This window comes from Psammomys obesus, unplaced genomic scaffold (assembly GCF_907164565.1).
Source record: "Psammomys obesus unplaced genomic scaffold, mPsaObe1.curated_primary_1811, whole genome shotgun sequence".
Classification (NCBI taxonomy): domain Eukaryota; kingdom Metazoa; phylum Chordata; class Mammalia; order Rodentia; family Muridae; genus Psammomys; species Psammomys obesus.
Genome location: NW_026596166.1, coordinates 6938479 through 6959273, shown reverse-complemented (window position 1 = coordinate 6959273; position 20795 = coordinate 6938479). Strand labels below are relative to the sequence as shown.

At 45.6% G+C, this 20795-nt stretch overlaps 1 protein-coding gene across 1 annotated transcript in view; it reads left to right on the top strand.

Annotated features, from left to right (window-relative positions):
- Prkch (protein kinase C eta) overlaps nt 1-20795 on the top strand; it is a 203062-nt gene that overhangs the window by 165421 nt on the left and 16846 nt on the right. Inside the window, exons 11-12 of the mRNA XM_055595508.1 lie at nt 15676-15814; nt 16402-16590. Coding sequence (XP_055451483.1) covers nt 15676-15814; nt 16402-16590 — 328 coding nt within the window. The remainder of the gene's footprint in view (nt 1-15675; nt 15815-16401; nt 16591-20795) is intronic.

Here is a 20795-nt window from a genome sequence, read left to right as displayed (position 1 = left end):
AAAGACTGGGAAACATCTAACTAAGGAGGTAGCCTTTGATGGGCCTAGGGTTCATTGCTCCACTGAGCCTGTCCAACTGGTATCTGCTATTGGGTTTATGTCCTAAATCATTTCGGCACAGAGGGCAGGCGATGAGGATTGAGTATTAGAGGCAAACTTGATTTGATTATATTGTGATATGCAAACCCAGGAAGGGTCCCTGGAAAGTGTGGGCTTGAATTTGGGAGAATACTATTTCTACAGAGTGAAACTAAAGTTCTCCTGTCCCAGTGGTGTTGGGATACCAACAGAAGTCAGTGATGTTCCTCCTTGTCCTCCAGCAGCTCACTCTACCTGAAAGAACAGGTCATCTGATGATAACTAGCTGACATCCAGGAGTCCAGGATGAGCTAAGTGCAGGTCTGGGCACCACACCAGCCGGAATGGAGTCTTTAATTCCTTTCTTAGTGCTTCACAATTCTGTCTCAGTGCTCATTCGGACAAAGGTATTGTGGCTGGCTGATGGGGTTTAACCATCTCTGAAATACGCTGACACTGGGACTTTGTCTCCTTAATGCACTGGAAACAAAAACAAAATAAAAATTTCTTTTCAAAAACAGAGCATTTATACCGAGCCAAGAATGTCGTGAGTCAACAGTCCTAAGCCTTCCTCACTCAGCTGAAGAGGTGCTTGGTCTCAGATGGATGAACCAGGGACCTGCTACTTTAGAGATCACTGCCCAGGTCAGGCCAGCTGGCCTTGGCCAAGCACCTACCGAGTGTGGCAGGAACAGAGGGCCGCTGATTATCTGTGCAGACAGACGAGGCTGAGCACGCGGCGAGCAGACCCAGGCTGCGCAGAGAAGAGTGTGATGGCGGGGTGGGTAGTTCCCAGGTGTGAGTTTCCTCTGCGTGAAGGGCGATGCCTTTGAGTGGGGATCATTCAGGGAGTGTTCCTAGAGGAGACAGGTTTGAAACAAAAACATGGATCTGCAAGAGGAACTGAGCCGACATTTAAGATGGGAGTCCTGAGGTGCATTAGAGGAACAGTGGTTTGGTTTGTGGGTTTGGGTTTGGGACATTAATTGTGTGAGGAGTATACAAATCCCCTTATAGCACCTCTGGATATAATGAACAACCCCGGTCTGCATAATGGGGCAAGGTTCTGTTCTTCAGACTGTCGAGTCAGCACCTCTTTGATACTCCCATTAAAATAAGATAACTTTTAAGTTAAGTCACTTCATTCCTCCCCCAGAATCTCTGCTCACTTCCCTCCAAACCTTGCAACTGTGAAGTTTTGCCCCTGTCCTGTCTGTGTGGCACAGATTTCCATCCTTAGCCAGATACAAAATCATCACCTTGGACTCCACTTCCCAGGGAACGTCACATGGATCCCTGCTCTAAAAGCTTGAGGAATAGTTACAAGAATTGACAAATGGGATTCTGCAAAACTAAAAACTATTGTACAGAAAGAACCAGCATAAGGAAACATCTTACAAAATGGTTACCTTTGCCTATAACCTGACAAGACATTAATGTCTAGGGCTTACAAGGAACTCTAAAAGACCTTGAAATCATTCAGTCAATAAAAGGGCTAATGAGTTGAGTGAGATGAAGTTCAGCTGATAGAGTGTGAACCTACTATGCAAGAAGCCCTGGCTCAGTCCTTACACTGCATAAACTAGATGCTTCAATGCCATTTTCAGCTCCATAGAGTGAGTTTAAGGCTAGCCTGGCTCACATGAGACCCTGATGGAGGGAAGGAAGAGAGTGGATGGGAAGGCAGGGAGAGGAAGAGAAGGAGAGAATGTTACTTGAAAATAAAAAACATCTTTAACATTTTTAGTTGCCAGAGAAATACCAAATAACACTACATTGAGCTGATTCCGTCATGCCATAGTTGGAACAGCCATCATCAAGAAAATAAATGACAACAGACACTGGCAAGAAGATGGGGAAAGACGAACCACTACTATAAACTGGTATAGCCACTATGGCGATCAGTGTGGAGATGTTTCGACTAAGCTAAAAATAGATCTACCGTGTACGTGATCCCGCTGTACCTCTCCTGAAGAAAGCTAAGTCAGTTATGTGATTCACGTAGCCCAGAAAGGGAGTGGGCCTGGATGGTCACGGCTAAATGAGAAGTTAAAGGAAGTGTGGTACAGCCACACAATAGGGTTTAATTCCACTCTGATGGAGAATTAAATGGTGTCATTTATAGAAAAAAAATGGTGAAACTGATAATGAACATGTTAGGCTAAACAAGCAGGATTCAGAAATATATATATAATGGTTCTCTCGTGTAGAATCTAGATTTACACGTAAATATTAATATGTGAAAGGATAAGAGGGATTATTGGTGTGCGTGTGTGTGTGAGAGAGAGAGGCATATGGAGGGGAGAAGGGAACAAAAGAAGTTGATGGATAGAAGAAAGACGAAACTCCACATTTTTCTCTCACATGTGGAATCTAGGCTTAGCCATATGTATAATATATTCATGCATGATCTAAAAGCAGATGGGGGCTGCTGCGGGGTGAGGAAGGGGACCAGTGTTAAGGGAGAGGGCAGAGGAAGCAACATGAGCCAGGCCAAAGATTTAAGTATCACAGGAAACTCTCAGAGACTAAGCATCCCCTCTGTTAACGTCCTGTGTAACTTCCTATTGTTCAGAGATGTCGCCCTCCTCAGTGGACCAGTAGTGTCCCGTAGAGGTGACTCGATGGCACCCTGGGTTGGTGACCACTTTGATGACCGCCTTGAAACCTTGGTGCTCAATAAAGAAACTAAAGTGCTAAGGAAACTGAGCAGACCTAAGTAGATATTATCACTGTCCAGGCAAGAAAGACATCAGTCCGTTCTCAGAAGGCGAGCCTCTCTGCCACGGAGAGGCAGGCAATAAGCACTGAACTAAGACTAAGACATTTTAACTAAAAAGTAAAACTTCCCCTCATCTCTGATCTATATGTGCTTCAAAGGTTTGGGAAATCGTGACAACTCAAATGTAGTCATTTATTGCATCAGTTTTGCTTTTTTTTTTTTTAATTAAGGGTGCTGTGACAGAGCCGAACACATTCTTTGAGTAGTACCCCCACATATATAAACCTCGGATATTTACAGAACGCACAGCTAACTGGCTCTTTTGGGAAAAACTAGACTCTTTGTAAAAAACCAAGGGCTGGGAACAGAGTGACTCAGAAAATGTTAGCAAAGTTTCCCGGAGGGAATTTCTTGGCGGGGGGGGGGGGGGGGAGGAGATCTGATGTCTTCTGTACATTTTGTTTTGATAGGAGACCACCATTAGCCAATGTCTTAAGTGTGCCTTGTGTGTGTGTGTGTGTGTGTGTGTGTGTGTGTGTGTGTCCTTACTCTAGAGAAAATAGAGACACTCCAAGGTGACTTTGGAGTCTATAATCCACTTAGAGTAAGCAAGACTTTTTATTTTTAGGCAAAACACAGAGGACAAAGGAATACTGACTATAATCCAGAACTAAACTGTGAGGTGTTTAATTCCCAGGACCTGGAAATGGTCCTGAACTACAGATTTCCTCCTGGGTGTCTCAGACTTCTGTTTAGATGGTGCAGGCTTAATTTGATGGGGATAACTGGAAACCAGAAGACACCTGTCGAAGCAGCCTCAGTGAGGTACAAGTTGGAAGAATGCCTCTGCCTCCTTTCCTATGTTATATAAAGCCGATATGAATGCTGGCAAAGGGTTGTCTTTAGCCCATTGCCAATAGCAGCCAGGGTGTCCCCTCCAGAAGCTTGGCCCTATAGACTCTCCCCTCTTCCCATGAGACATATACATCGCTTTTCACACCATATAAGGCCACATGACTAAGCAGTAAATGGCTGTACTTCCTCTGCTTGCTTGCTTTCTCTACGCCAAAGAGAAGTTCTAACACTGTCCAGGAAAGTACATGGCTGTCTCCCATCAACTGAACTTCTTCCGAGGACCAGCATAGGTGTGGACAATGTCTGTCTGCATTCTCTTGTAAGACAAGCCCCGCATATCTGTCAGAAGGAACGAACTGTGGGGAGGCAGGCCAGGCTATCACCTCACCCTTCACTTACTGATTTTTGAATAAATTTTATTGTGTGTGTTTGGTACGTAACAGCGGATGCAAAAGGATGCTTGTAGACGGTGAAATACTTGCAGTGAAGCATACAGTAACAGGAAGCTGACATTTTTTTTACAAGAGCAGCTAAGGTCTAGTTCTCCAACAATGCCCCACCCCTTCCGGTACATTTCCATTAGCTGGAGAGCTCACGTTGTTCATCCATGTTCTTTTATCAGCAGCCCAATTGTGGTGCTCATTTCAGTCATCAGGAAAGCCACAGCGTCTGTCTGCCTGACAGTAACACTGCTATCGATAATGCTAGTGTTTTCCTTGAGAGCTGGTGTGCCCTCCAACATTGGTAGTTTTTGTTAGGCCTGGGAAATAGTGCCATTGATAAAGGGTTTGCTGTGCAAGCGTGTGAGCCTGAGTTCAATTCCTCCAGCCTCCACAGAAATAGCCAGATGGGGGTTGTTGGCACGTGCTTGTCCTATCAGTTCTGGGGGAGGTGGAGCCAGTGAGAGATCTTGTCTCAATAGAACAATGTGGTTCCTGAGGGGTTACACTTGAGGTTGGCATCTGGCTGGCCTCCACACACATACCCACTCATATGAACAGGAACACTCACACACACAAAATTGTTTTTTTTGTTTTGTTTTGTTTTGTTTTCAACAACTGGAACTGAATTCCCCAGAGTCCTGTGGGTGCTGGGTAAGTCCTCTACCTCTGAGCTGCATTCTCTGGTCCACCTTCTACTTTTTTGCTTAGAGACAGGGTCTCAATAAATTGCCTAGGCTGCCCTTGAACTCATTCTGTAGTCCTGACAAGCCTTGAACTTACGATCCTACTGTATTGGTCTCCCAAGTAGCTGCACCTCCATGCCTAGCCTTAGAGTTCACTCTATGAACTCTTTTTCTCAATGCAGATGCCATGTTTCCAGTGTGAACCCAGATGTGCCCGAAATGATCTGCTCCGGACCATTCCTACTCCAGCGGCTCTGATTACGATTAGGAGATTTTTTTTTTATTATTATTTACTAGAGGAACCTAGTTCTGATTCTACCTCAATGGAAATAATTTGTTCTGCTGTTTTCATCTACCTGCCCTGCAAGCAGCCGGAAAGCTAGATGGTTGCTCGCTCGTACCACCCTCTCCCTAGGCTCTCACAACCCCTCTACCCCTCCCCCCCCATCTTTTATCGTGTCCCTGCCCCTGTCTTTTGGGAAATTCATTGTAGGAATTTTGTTTTCCTATGTTGAAGTTCTGTGACCAGGAAGTAGAGCCACACAAGCATGGCTTTCTGTGGACCAGCTGGACTTGTTTTTTCATACCAGGAGAAGCTGAGGAATTGCAGCTTGGGAGGCCCTTGATGCAAGCCCAAGTATGGTCTTAGTCCTACTCTTCTGTGTTGCTAGAGGTAGGCCCAGCAGCCAGGAGGTCCCTTGCCATGTGATCATCCACCTTCCAGAGTCTGCTGGAGGCCCCTGAGCCCCCGCTCTGCTTCTCGACGAGCATTTCTGCAAACTAAACACTGCCAGGTGTCACGTAAGAGGCAGCTTGGCAAGGAGAGTCAAGAAGGAGGGTTTCCTGGCAAGTACAGAATACCAGTACTGTAAAGAGCTACTAAATATATTTGTGTTGGTTCAGCCAGGGAATTTCGGCCCTGGGGGACTTGGTGGTAGAGGGATGTGGAATGCGAAAAACATTTTTATAAGACTCAACTGTCAGCCTGATGGCTCATTTATTGTCTGTCATAAGAAAATCCGTGGCTGTGTAGATGTTCGTGAAGCTCACATCCTCTTGTATGTGTTTTTATGATTGCTCTTTCCTACTGTGAGCCAAGCTTCTCTGTCCTTTGGTGAGGTTTAAGTTGGTTCCCTGTGTATGCAGCGGTGTACGACACAGAGGTGACGACACAGTGCCTGCCTATCGGTGATGACAGACTCTCAGGCGTGGATGGACAAAAACATCGGGTCTGCAGGAATTCGTTTCTGAGTCCCTAGCCCTGCTTAAAAGAGGGTGTAGCAACGCGACTCACACAGAGTCACTTTCATAATTTTCCATCCCATGTGGCTGTTAGAAGGAGGCAGGAGAAGAGAGCCAGGGCTGGGTGTAAATGCCTGATGTCACTCACTAGAGAAGGAACTTTGCTTTCACATCCTTGGCTCTCGCTCTCGAGGAGATGTTCTCACAGATGGAGCCTAAAAACACCAGGATGAGTGTGGGACTTTGTGAATAGGACTGTTGATCCGAAGAGGCCTCAATCTTTACACCTTATTGGGTTTAGGTTTCAGGGACACATTTCTGGGGTTATTGAAAATATAATCAATACCCATGATGACCCAGTATACTGTGGGTGCTAGGCAATGTCGGCGGTAAAAGAATGAATCTGTGACAAGAGGTTCAGAGTTGCAAGTCCTCTGAGGAAATAACGATTTTCTTAAATATTCCTTTGCAGGCTTTTCCCAAAGAGACACTTAATGTCCCTGCCAGCGTTTGTGTCTCCTTTAGTCCTGTCTTAGAAATTGTGGTCCTAAATAGCACAGAAGTGAGAGAAGAAGATGAAGGTCAGGATATGCTGTAGCAGTAGCACAATGGGGCCCTCTAAGGAACTTAGAATAAAGGAGAACAACCATTTTGAACATATAGAAAGCAGGATTTTAACCTTTCTCTTTTATTGCCCCTTGCCTGCCATGTCCTCTCTTCCTTCCGTTGACGCCCACAATCATAACGTAATTAACAGAGTGTTGAAAGTATAATTTTATATCCTGTTCTTACACTTACATCAGGCTGTAAATACTTAACACAACCCATAGGCTACGAATGAGGTGCTCATAGATCTACACAAAAAATACGAAAGTTATCACACACACGACTTAAAGACAAACTAGACAGTAATACTTAACATGGATATAACTGAATTATTGCTGCCTTATTGCTGCCCGCAATATGTAAAGAATATCTTGAAATGATCCAAAAGATAAATAGCTCAAGCTTTACAATGAGTAAAATGTGGATAAGCAAGAAAAATTACCAACAGCCATTAAATATACATTTAAACTTTTGCACTTTGACGTATCATTTCTATCTGAAAATATTGTTTTAAATACTCTGCAAGTGTGTAAGTAATGCCCTCAGCACCGCAGTTTCAAGGAGCAAAAATAAAATTTGAACAGCAGAAATGTGTACAGAGAAGAGATGAGTTCCACTATGGTTTCTTCATAGAACCAATTATGTGAACCCATCGTGGAGAATGAGGCAGATTCGCAGCTCATGTAAGTCCCTCCCAGGCATTTGCTGATGAGAAAAACAGGTCACTTCATGGTACTGCATTAATAAAGCTTGGGAAGGAAAAGACTACAGTAAGATGAAGTCATCATCTTTTCTCCATGAATTTTTTTTTTTTGTCAGGAATAGAAAGATTTTATAAGAAAAAATTTATTTTCAAGAGGCATAGAAGGACTGCTACAAGTACTTTTTTTTTAATCTTGTAAAACTTTGATAATTTTCACAAAATTATGTAATAAATTATTACATATTATTATTATTATTTAGCCACCCCACTAATAATACACGATAAATTAGCTTGTTTCCAAGTGTTATTGGTAGACCTGATGAAGTGACAAACATCTTTATAAAATAAAATACGTTGTATGGTCATTATGAGCAGCAAAACTGCACAGGAAGACTGAAAGCCAGGCTGCAGACCTACTGTGTGGCAGGGAATGTAGGCTCATAAATCTTTTTGTTGTTTGGATTAGTTTGTTGATGGGGGGGTGTTTATTTGTTTGTTCTGTTTGGAATTTTTGCTATTTCTTTTTCTTTTTGAGGCTGGTCTGAAATCCTAGGCATTCTTCGTGCCAGTGTCCCAAACGAGAGGATCAGAGATATGTGCCACCATGCATGGTGGCATCTTAGCAGGACTCTAAACGGCCCCCATAGAGGCAGGGCGTTGGCCTCACCATCCTGAATCCTCAGCGATGCTCCTCATCTAGCTATAATCTCTCACTAGTATTAGGAGTCTCGGTGTAAAAAGAGCAGGCGTCTCCACTTCTCCACTAAGGGTGCTTTCCTTAGCTCTCCTGCATTCCTCTTACTTCGTCCCTCTCTTGGGTGAGTTCATCCACCTGGAGATAATGGCAAACTCTTTCCTCCCAGCTACTAGCTGTGTGTACTCAGATGCCATTAACATTTCTACTTTCAGTTCTAAATAGATAGATAAATAAATAAATAACCATTTCCAAAATAAATTCTGTGGGTCAGAACCCACTGCCCTCTCTCTGCCTTTAGCTCTTCTCCTCCTGTGCAACCTCCATTTCTCTTTTATGAACACAATTGTCTGAGGTACAATTGTCAGAGTAGATACAGCTCTCTGTACCTACCACCTCCACCCTCATCCACGCCATCATTACTTTTCTTCCTTTTTGACACTCCAGCCCCTTTCTTACCATGCTCTCTCTAGTTTTACTCTCATCACCCCCCAACCCAAATTTGGAGATTGTAATCCAAATTTGAGATTGTAAAATCATCCATCCTGTTTTTGCCCACCCATGTTCTGTGCCAAACTTTGTGTGTTTCTCTTCTCTCTTGGGTAAAGATTCAAATCTTCTCTAGACCTCATCTGGCTCCTGGGATCTCTTGGTTCTTTCACACCCAATCCCCTTCCCAAGACTCCTGTCTTTACTTTTTGATTATACAAAGCAACCCACCGCTTCCTGGAGCCCCCACCCCTCCGTCCATGCCTTTCTCTCCACACTTGGCTAATAACCTTAACAGCTCAGCTCATGTCCCTCTCCTCCTCCTTTACACTCCTGTGTTTTCTCTTCAGCTCACTCATCACACTTCATAATTAGGATCTTAGCCGCTGGCTGATTGTCTGCCTCTCTCATCAGATGTGAGAATAGTAGTGCTCTTTCCTTGTTCTTTCATTCAGAGCTCCTTGCCCATGGCTTGGCTACTTGGCGATGCTCAGAGATTTGCTGAGTGGGTGAAGGAATGAACCTCTGATATTGGATGACACATGGTGGCCGCTCCTGTCTAATACAGGATGAAACCGAGTTTTGCTCTTTTTGCTGTGTCAGGAACGTTTTGAAGTGCATCAAGTTAACACAATAATCTTCCTTTACATTTTTTCACATATGAAGCCAGACACTCAAAACTCAGCCAACCCTGACTAGCTTTGTTTTGAAATTAAGATAATAGTCCAGATTTGTGCTCTTGGCAAACACCAGCTGTTAACATCTGCATGTCAGCCTCTCCTCCTGAGATGAGGGCACCAGACTGTCCTTGGGATGTTGAACAGGAAGGAAGTACTGCTGTGTACACTCAAGCTTGGATGACCTGAAGCACACTGAGCTATTTCCCAGAGCACAAGCCAAAGGCAGAAGGGTGTCTGCAGAATGTCAATGGCACATTTTATGCTGATGTGGCTGAAACAGCCTTTGTTATCTCAGGATATTGATCGATTCTCTCAGATGGTTCTTCATTTCAAGAAGTGAGAGCTTCTACGTCCCCATTACGTAGAAGAGAGTGGTTCTGAGTTCCAACCTTGTGCCTGCCCCTGGCTAGCTAGAAGATCACGGGGGGGTAAAGCATTCTTCAAAAGCTTGTTGTTTAGATGAGTTAGCATTATAAAGCACATAGCATTTGATGAGCGTTTGATTTTTGTTGTTACCGATAGCAATGTTATTCTGATTATCCACAAAAACATCTTTTCAGGCCCAAGATCTCTCTCTCTCTCTCTCTTCCCCCATCTCTCTCTCTCTCACTCCCTCTCTCTCCCCGTCTCTCTCTCTCTCTCTCTCTCTCTCTCTCTCACACACACACACACATCAAATGAACAACAGAAAATAGAACACTGATGGAAAATTCACAGTCCACTATTTTAGATAACTGGTCTCAATGTTTTATTTACTAAATAAGCATCTTTTGGATTCAGATAATAGAGTACAGATGAGTTCAGTTCCTGCATTTGATTTGCTTCAAAGGAAATTGAAAAGAGGTGAGGTTGCAAGGGATCGAGAAGATGGGCAGATGGGACAAGATAGGGCCTGTCACCAGCGGCTTCTGCTGGTAAATGATGAGGTTGGAGCTGCACCTTTGTCTGTATTTGACAATTTCATCAACAAACAGAAAAAAATCATTGCAAATAGTGAGTATACACTGACTGTGAATAGCCTCCCAGATCCATTCTTACTCAGGAGCCTGCTCCCAACTCACTTCCTTTATTTCTTTTGGAGGGACAACTGAGTTTAGTGAACCAAGCAGGACTCAACACCATTCTGTTTTCTTTCTCTTGGGATAGCTTGGGGTGGAAACAGAATAAGTCCGATTTCTGAATCTTCTTTGTCCGCAGCCACTTGGGAATTCTCTCTGAAACTACTGTGGGCATTTTAAGTAACCCTGATTACCCAGCAAGAACAATGGACCTCTCAGGCAAGCTGAGAGAATAAAATAACTCGGCCCCCTGCCTATGCATGCCAGACAAAGGCCTCCGCTATTAAATACCAGTGTTCAATGAGCTAATGACTGGTGAGCTAGTATTGTGTTTGGCCTCTTAGGATCTCAGCGTCTCTGCCCTGTGTGAACTTGTAATCTTCATCCCGTAGCTTTGTCAAGTTTGGCTCTTGTGTCCTATGTTGGTGTGTGAAACTGAGGAAGTTCCAAAGCCCAAAACTGACCTCTGCAGTTTGCAAGTTCAAGTCAAAAACTGTATTCTTATTCTTATTCTTATTCTTATTCTTTTATTCTTATTTGCATTTGGTTCCTTCACTCCAGTAAAACTATGGTTGACCCCCGTTGTGGAAGCTGGCCATGGCTGGCCATGGCTCAGTAGCCTTGGGTTTATTTGTCTGCCTTCTTAATGTCCAACTCTTCCTTTTGGACGGAATCCAGCAGAGGGACAATGGCTCTGCTTGGACCCTCCTGGCCCTGAGATTCTTCTTCCAGATCGATTTCCTTTCTCCAGTTTCACTCCGAAAAGAAATCTGAACTTCCGTTTCAGGTTTCTTAGTTTTCCCTCCGGACTTTGTCTCAAGGTATATGACGAATGGCCGTGTAGCTCACTCACTTCAGAACAAAGGTCTCAGTGAATTTTGTGGACCGTCTTTTCTTCTTCTAAGAATAGGTCCGGCTCTGAATTGTTTGGGGCAGCCAGAACTAGGCATCTGAAATCTATCCATTTCCCTCTTGGGCACCTGCTACCAAGACTGAACAAGACCTGGAAGGAGTAAGGCTTGGGTCTTGCTAAGTAAAAGGGGGGTGCAGTCAGAGCCTTGTAGAAGCCAGTACAGGGGGTGCTAGCATGTAAGTCTGAACTGAGTATTCCAAAGGCAGAGTTGACATTAATATGTCTGTCCTGGGGTAGTGTGACAGACTTCGTAGTGGAGATGCGAGGCATTTGAGCTCAGGGCAGAGCTGATAGCCGGATTTTACATTATGCCATTAGTTGAATCGTCTTGGAATCCCAGTGTGAGATTTTTGGCGTTATTAGATAGCACCTAATACAGAAACCCACTGCAACATTCTCCTCGGGACTCACACAGTTCTGAGAAGGCCTAAAATTAGTCTGAAATGTCAGGTTCAGGCTGTGTAGCCTGCGTTTGTGGCCTCGGGCATCTTATGACTGGAATGAGTCACGTCCCCTGCACTGCTCAGGTGTGTCCCCCGAGAGCCGTCTCAAGACTTTGCTGTACAGAGGAGATTGCCAGAGAGGGCTGGTGAACTGATGACAAAGCACTTTTCTCTCGTCAAACAATACTGCTACCCATGGCAGCTGCTGAGTCATAAGCAATGAAGCCTCCTACCTGGGCTGTTAGTCACAAGCCCTCTTGAGCAATTGGGTGTAAGGACCGTTGTGGGTCTCTGTCAGCACTTGTTGCTGTTACCCAAGAGCCTTTCCGAGACTTCAGCAGGCATAACGGCTCCAGGAAAGTTCAGAAACCCAATAACCTTGTTGGGAAATGTCAGTGAGGGTTGTCTAAGCTCAGGCCCACACAGGCCTGCACTACTGGGACGTGGTGTGGATAAGGCCAGCCTGGCAGGCCCAGACCCTGTAGTCTTGCTGCCTCCTGTGCCCGCATCCTCTCAGATCTCTCGTCAGTCAGTGGATGCCTCCCCAGAATTTCATCATTGATTCCATACAAGCCAGGTGACAGATGTGAAAGGGGCCTCCTGTGTCAGAAACCACGGTGGCCAGCTGGGAGAGGCCACTGCCTCCTTGTGTGACAAAATTACATCATCCTCACTCCCCATGTCCCATGGTGCTCCTGTGATTCTAGTGTGCACAGTCTGTTGTGCTCATGCTTCAGAGCTTATGGGAAGAGAGGGGATGGCATTGATAATCACAGCCCACTGAAAACAGTGGCTTCTGTGGACAGGGGAGGTACTGGCTTAGAGGTGGAGGAATCTCACCTTGCTCAGGGATGTAGATCTTACATTCCTGATCCTGGGGACAGCTGTCAAGAACCCAAAAGCAGAAGGAAGGCCTGTGTCACGAAAGCTCTACTGTGCTCTCCACAAAGCATTCTTGGGGGAAAAAAATGAGGCTCTATTTTCATTTCTTGGCATTTTCCAGTGACCGCTGTTGTAAGACCTACCAGCTAGGTTGTGCCAACTCCCGGGGAACCACAGCTGGCCGTGCCAGTTGTCTTCCCCTCCCTCCCTAGGCATAACATGATCTGAGCTGGACAGAAACCAACCTTTTCCCTTGGTCCTCACAGCCTTTGATTCTCAGACCAAGGACAGCGAAACAGAGTCATGAGTTCCCTGACCAGCCTGTTATGCACGGGAGACTCTTAAGAGAGCCATCAGCTCCATATACTGAAGACACTAGAGTACAGGGAGGGGCCAGGAACACCTTGGCTCCCAATCAAGAGTCCCGGAAAGCTAGAGAAGCTGCACTAATTGGCAGTTAGCTGCCCATCTCCAGCCATGGGGAATCTCCATGCTACCCAACATCCCTACTTAATATGCTGCCCTCTTCCCACTGATAGGCCTGTGGTTTGCCTCTGAGCACATCATTGCTTTAAAAAGTGAAGCAAGGAAATCATGAAAGTTGCAGGCAAATGGATAGAACTAGAAAAGACTATCCTGAATAAGGTCATCGAGAACCAGAAAGACACACATGGTATATACTCACTTATAAGTGGATATTAGCCATATGATACAGGATAACCATACTAAAATCCTCAGACCTAAAGATGCTAATAACAAGGAGAACTCTAGAACTCTAGGGAGAATGCTTAATTCTTATTCAGAAGGCCAAACAGAATAGACACCGGAGGTGGTTAAAGAGAGGGAACAACGGGATGGGAGCCTACCATAGATGCCTTCTGAAAGACTCTACCCAGCAGAGGATCGAAGCAGATGCTGAGACTCACAACCAAACTTTGGGCACAATGCAGAGAATCTTATGGAAGAATGGAGGGATAGAAGGACCTAAAAGGGCCAGGAGCTCCACAAAGAGACCAACAAAGCCAACAAATCTGGGCCCAGGAGGGCCTGCAGAGTCTGATGCACCAATCAAGGACCATGCATGGAGAGGACCTAGACCCCCTGCTCAGATGAAGCCCATAGGTAGCTCAGTCTCCATGTGGGTTCCCTAGTCAGAGGAACAGGGGCTGTCTCTGACATGGACTCAGTTGACCGCTCTTTGATCACTTCCCCCTGGCTGAGCGACCTTGCCAGGCCACAGAGGAAGAGGATGCAGGAAGCCCTGATAAGACTTGATAGGCTTGGGTCAGATGGTAGGGGAGAAAGACTCCCCGTTTCTGTGGTCTAGGGGAAGGGGAGAGGGAGGAAGAGAGAGGGAAGGTGGGACGGGAAGGAGACAAGGGAGCGGGCTACAATTGGGATATAAAGTGAATAAATTATAATAAATAAAGAAATAAAGAAGAGAAGCCTACACCCCCAAAATAACAAGTGAGGCATAAACATCTCTCACATGCTCTCTGCTCTGCCTGGGTGACTGGAACCGGTGATGGTCGGCAGCATTCCTTCCCAGCCTGCACGAGCTGCAGCCTTCCCTGGCAACGGTGCCCAGGCTGTCTCGAGTGATTGGCAGCTAGCTAGATGCTAGAGCCTATATCAGAAGTTGTGTTAGAACACTATTGCCTTTGGCCTACTGATAACCATTGTCAACCTATAGAAGAGACACGTGTGCCTTCCTGCACTGAAGTTTTGTTTATTTTGTTTTACCAAACAATCCACTTCCCTCCGTTGGCTTCTTCTCTAAGAGGTTGAGAAAGGGGGAGAAAGAGCCTTTGTCTGAGATCCCGAATATCTAGGTCTTCTGTAGCTTGCAGTGTGTCCCGCACAGATCCTGTCCTCACTCCTGTTTCCTTTTCCTCAACCCTCTGGCTCTAAGGTAGAAGCTGGGAGGTGTCTTCCTGCTGTCTTCCCAGTCACCTCTCGAAGTTGCTGGCTGCACTTTCCAAAGCCTCTGCTTCCTCCAGCCACCCCTGCCTGGTGAACCATTACCACCACCTGGTCAGCCGCTCCCAGACTTTGCAACCGCCCCTCATTCCTCCCTCACCAGGCTGCTGCTTCCCTTCGACACAGTAACTAAGTATCAAAAGTCCTTCCTGGGGCACTAGGCTGTCATAGCTTCAAAGACCTGGTTTTTCTCTCCAACTCTGTGGCCCTGTGCTCCGGTGATACGGTCTTCTGAGTCCACTTGCGTGTCCACACCTCCTTACCTGCCTCTGGACACCTGTTCAGTCCATCTGCCACCACAGCCTTCTCCCACCCTCCTCTTAGCCCGAGAGTCTCTAGCTCCGTTTCTTCTACTAAGAAGCGTTCCCTCTCTTCTCCTGTTGGAAGGAATTCATTTCCTGGCTTGTTTTTCTCACTTGGAGTTTCTACTGCTGCTGTGGCCCTGATATTATAGAGCAATTGAATTTTTTTAAATTTGTGTGCATATAACATACTCTCATCCCCTTCCTCCCTCCCTGCCTTCCTCTCTCCATCTCCTCCTCCTCCTTTCCCTCCCCTCCCCCACCACATATGTTTAACAAGTATTTATTAAGGACCAAGCATTAGGCTTGAGAGTGAGCCAAGCTAATCAGATTCCTGTCTGCACGGAGCTGAAGGTCCATCATCTATCTGTGCTCCCGTTGCCTTATGAGTTCCCTGTGAACATGCTCTCACCCTGTTGCCAAGGCTGACAGTGAAGTCACTGTATTGCCTACTCTGGCTTCAGACTCAGAGCCTCTCTGACTTTTCCTCCAGAGGACAGGAGTTACAGGTGCGCACCGCACCTGTCCGTGATCATCCAAACTCTGAACACCTGTCACAGTCCTCGGCACACAGCTGCCGCTCGATCCGTGAACGCTCACCCCTCGAACCCTGAAGTGGGTGCTAATATGGAAAACACATGCGTGTCAGTAGCTGGATTTCTTATGGGTACAATGTACCTGGAAAGCCTAGGAAAAGAGTCACATTCCGCCCTACGTGGGCAGCCCATTCATGGGGACTCATCTTCTAGGGTCCCTGAGGCAAGTTCTGAGAGTTGGTGTCCACTTTGTCTTTTATCCCAGTGGCCCGGAAGTTTGCTCGGAAGCCGTCGGGGATGTTCAGCAAGCCCACGTGGCCACCTCGGGCTGGCTGCCTGTCTCATGCTGTTCTTGGCTTCTTTCAGAGACCTGAAACTGGACAACGTGCTGTTGGACCACGAAGGTCACTGTAAACTGGCCGACTTTGGCATGTGCAAGGAGGGGATTTGTAACGGGGTCACCACAGCCACCTTCTGTGGCACGCCTGACTACATTGCCCCAGAGGTGAGTGTACCTGCCTGGCATGGCTTTTGAAATCTGAGCTCTGAATGGAAATACGACCAGCGGTTATCATGTGCCGTAGCTTCGCGGGTAACACCGAAGCCAACGAGGCCAGGCTCACAAACAGCTCACTGAATGAATGGTAACTGAAAACGTCCACCATTTCCAAACCAGAGTTTAAAACTATTATGAATTTTGCGATTGATTCGCTCCTGGCTATTCATTCTCCTCTTTAATCTCTACGAGGTGATTTCATTCTTCCCCCTGGAGCAGATCTAAAGAAAAGCAGTCCTATCTCTTCCCTAAGGATGAATGACCTTAGTGTCCTTTTCCCCCGTCACATTAGATATTCCCAAGCCCCTCTTGTTTTGAATATGTATGTGTCATTGTCTCGGCCTAAGCTAGCCACCAATGCTGGACCGCTCAGAAGAGAAGGCAGCTCAGCGCATGCTCTGTAGAGATGAATGAAACAGACCTGCCAGCACAGGAGACTTTGGCTTTTTGGTTTGCTGTCTCCTAATCCCTTGTCCTGAAGGACACCCTCGTTAAGCACAGGCATAGGCACCTCTCACACCTCCTCTTTATAACAGATCCTTCAGGAGATGCTATATGGACCTGCAGTAGACTGGTGGGCCATGGGCGTGCTGCTCTATGAGATGCTCTGCGGACACGCGCCCTTTGAGGCCGAGAACGAAGATGACCTCTTTGAGGCCATACTGAATGACGAAGTGGTCTACCCTACCTGGCTCCACGAAGACGCCACAGGGATCCTCAAATCCGTAAGTCTGACTCACCCGGCCAGCTTCCGGCTATTACAAATGAGCTTGCCTCGCAGGCCTCGTGCGCCGTTTCTAAAAATTTTCTGTTACTGCCGCCACCACCAACTAAAATTTGTTTCGGTATGAGTCGTCAAGAATTTCTCTCGGGCTGTTTTTCTCATACACCATTGTTATTTCTGGGACAACTTCAGCATTAGGGGAGTTGTTGCCAAAAGTCAAGTGTTTCTAGCACTTATAGATCGGTTCTAAGTGAAATGAGACACCCCCTTCATGGAGTCAGGCCGCAGCAGGGTCAAGGGAGCGTCAGTCCCAGTTGGTGATATCAGTTTTGTTTCTGTTGGCAATGTCCAAGAGCAGAGAACAGAGATGGCTTCCTTTCAGTGCTGAAAAGGAGGAGGGGGCTCTTAAAACCTCCCTAGAACTTGGGGACACCATGTCAGCCTTTATGCAGGACCAAATGCCAAGCTCAGGTTTCTGGAATAACATGTCATTAATACATTCGAAGTGCAATGTTCCATGTCTTACTTTGAAATGAGAAAGAGCACAGAGTTGATGGCCTTAGATTGAAAGTAAAAACAGTATATATGATTCTGCAACCACGTTAATCAAGTTCAAAATTCATGTTGTTACCTGCTATATACAGAGGAGATATAAGTGAAATTAAAATACACACTTTAGTGAAAATTAGAGCAAGCCTGGTGAATAATGTCTATTGGCTGTATATGGACTTCTATCCCATGATAACCTCAATTTATATTTTTCATTTAGTTTTGTAATGTTAGATACCCTTTATATGTGTTTGAAACAAAAAAATTAAGTTTGGTAAATATTAGCTGTCATATGAAAGTCTTGTCTCCTCCAAGACTCACTAGACTTACAGTCACTGCTGTTTTGAGAATATCCATGCCGTTCCATGCCTACTGAAGATAAGATTTTCCCTTTAGTGTGTCACCCAAAGTGGAAGGCTCACAGAAACACTTCTTGGGGTAATATTGGCAATGTGATTTATAGCTCACAACATGATTCTAGACACTCAGGAGCCACTACTTAGCCAAAATTGAGGAAACATTAATGTCATATAGAAGTAAAAATAAAATACTTTGCCAAGGGAGCTGGCGCACGCCAGTAACCCCAGCACTGGGGTGGCAGAGGCAGAGGCAAATGGATCTCTGTGAGTTCAAGGCCAGCCTGGTCTACAAAGCGAGTCCTGGATAGTCAAGGCGACACAGAAAAACCCTGTCCCGAGAAACCAAGAGAGAGATAATTAATTACTTTGGGTTTCTATCAGATATCTCTAGTCTAGTTTAATTTTCATAAGAACAATTCATTTAAATAGCTAGAAATTTTACAGTGAGGAAAAGAAGAATGAGGCTTTTATAATTTTGCAATTAAGATATCAGAGAGAAAGTCTTATCTCTGCTGACTCATGCTGTGAAGTTTCTCAACTTCCTGGGAGGAAATGGACCCACCTGGGTAGGACACAGCTAACCTTGATAACAGGCCGTGATGATACAGCCTTGCTGTGCTGCTCAGCGAAACCTGCTTCGAGTCGCTGCTTTACCGCTGCCGTGACCCAGAATCCAGTTCCTTATAAGTCCAAAGCCATTCTGGGGCCCCTTGACCTACAGCAGCCACCACACCGTCATACTAATGGCTTTTCATGGAGTAATGTGTCATGTTCTATCACTGCAGCTGCTTTGACGTTTTTATTATTTCATAAAAGAACGATCCCAGCATCGTTTTTATTTTTGTAGTGCAAGAAGAAAGAAAGGAAGGAAGGTGCTAGTTAAAGCTATAAAGACCACTGTGCTACCACTGAAGGCAGGAGACCAAGTGGCCAGTCAACAATGCATCTGGAGACCCCTCCTTTTCCAGCTAGATAGATGGCTTTTGCATCTACTTCTCTGAATTGTCTTCCTCGATTTTTTTTTCAGAAGTTCCCAATCTTATTCTGGTGTCTGGGACCCTCTTCAGCCAAACTGGAGACTTCTCCACCAAGCTTTCTGGAACCCAGAGGGATACTGATCGAGGCTGAGAGTCCCATGGCATTACTAAGACCATTTCTCCTTAAAAAGAGAAACTCAGTATAAGTGCACAGTAAATATTTTCAGTAACCAGCTTTCGTTATGCGGGCACATCTCCACAGACTCTGTCCTGACAGGAAACAGCCCCCCGTGCCTCACCAGCCTCAGTGAGGACCGGGGTTCCCCTTCTTCGTGGGGTTCTGTACCTTGCAGAAGGCCCGTGAGTCCCGTCACTACCTCGCTTTGGCTTCTCTCTAACCCCAACAGAGTAGCTGAGAAGCCAAGCAGCCCCTTGTATTACCTCTGTTCCCCCGGGGTGTCATCTCTGTAGGAAGGAGCCAGGTTCCAGGCTGACAGGGACAGGCCTTCTTCCCAGCTGTTTCTTTTCAGTGAAGTAACCTCGGTGAGTCTCTTCCCCTCTGTGCATCTCCCCTGAGGGTCAAACAGAGCTGATGAAATGGACCCCACAGGGTTCCTGCTAGGGTTGTATGGAAGCCTTCCAGGCACACTCCTAGTCACACCTTCAAAGAGTCTGACGTCAAGGTAACCGCAGAAACACTTGAAAGTTGCCAGACAAAATTTACTACAAAAAAAAAAAAAAATTTTTTTTTTCACTGGGGGACTTTCTGGGGCAATTTTGTATATTTTAGTCTCCCTGCCTGAAACTGAGAAACCTAAATGCTAAAGCTGAGAACACGGGAAAGATTTTACAGAGGGCTGAAGCACTTAAATGGAAAATAACAGAAAAAGAAAAGAAAAAAAAAAAGCCCCTAGAAGCACTTAGGAAATGCTAATCAGGAAAGGTGGGCTTGGTGGCCCACAGCTGTAATCCCAAGCATTGTGGAGACAGAGGCAGGAGGATTGCTGTAAGATCAAGGCCTTTGTGATTTATATGAGTTCTAGGTTATCCAGGGATTCATGGAGAGACCCTGCCGGAAAATAAGAGAGGGAGTGAGAAAGGAAAAGAAGAGATCTGTCTGGGGCAGATCTAGGCTCTTCCCATGGCCGCTGGGTAACCTTGAGCAGGGGGTATAATTTTGCAGGGCCTTCGTTCTCACCTGTGACCTCGCAGCATTTGCCTCTAAGATCCCATGGGAATGCTCAGAACATTTGCTCAGCAGAATGTGTGCCCAGGAAGGGATCGCCACCCTTCTGACCACTATATCCACAAAATGACCTTAGACTCCTGGAAGGCTGTGACTTGGCTGCAATAGGAAAACTGTGAATATCAACTCAAGCTCCATGAGCCATCCCGACAGCTTTCCAACTCATTACATCTTGACTTAATTAAGCCAAACTAATTCCTTTACTGTTGCACAAAGCTTTAGAAATTGTCCCATTCTGATCCCTTATGTTGTAGAGGAGAGAAAGAAGCCCAGAGAAATACACCCCCCACTAGAGGCCGCATAGCACGTTACTCAAAGTGACACCTCCCCGGATGGCTGATGAGAGTGCAAAAAAAAAAAAAAAACAAACACAATGGTAGGCAGTTTCAGCAGATTTAAGGCAGAATTACCATTTGATTCAGAGACTGAATTCCTGAGCACATACCCAAAAGAACTGGAAGCAAGGACATAACAGCAATATTCACAATTTCAAAAAGTAAAATGAGCCCAAATGTTTATCAATAGGCAATTAAAAAAATGTGATATATCCATGCAGTGGAATATTACTCAGACGTAAAAAGTGATTTTTTTTTTTTTATACATGCTATAACCTGGGAAAATCTTGAATACATTATGCTGAGTGAGATATGGCAAAACTAAGACACGAGACACTTCAAATAGCGCAGTTCCCGGACGCAGCCAGGAGGGTGTTGCAGGGAGTTGGAGAAAGGAGGAGTGAGCACCTCATGGTGCTCATGAATGAACCATTCGGGAGACGGTTGCTGTAAATATGCCTAACGGCACTCAGTTTTTCACCAAAAATGGCTAAGATGCTAGTTTGGGGGTTGTATCTATTTTTGTTGCAGTTCTCAAAATATGAGGGGATATGCACAAAGGTCTAGATTCAGAACCTAGATTTTTCCGATTCCTTTCACCCTAAGATGTCAACCCAGGGTCCATCTGTCCGTGCCCATTTTCTTTTATTTCCCATTAATGACTATCTTCTTCTCCCAGACCCCCCCTCGCCCCCATTTTTAACACCAGATTACTACCCGATGCCGTACCTGGAACCCCA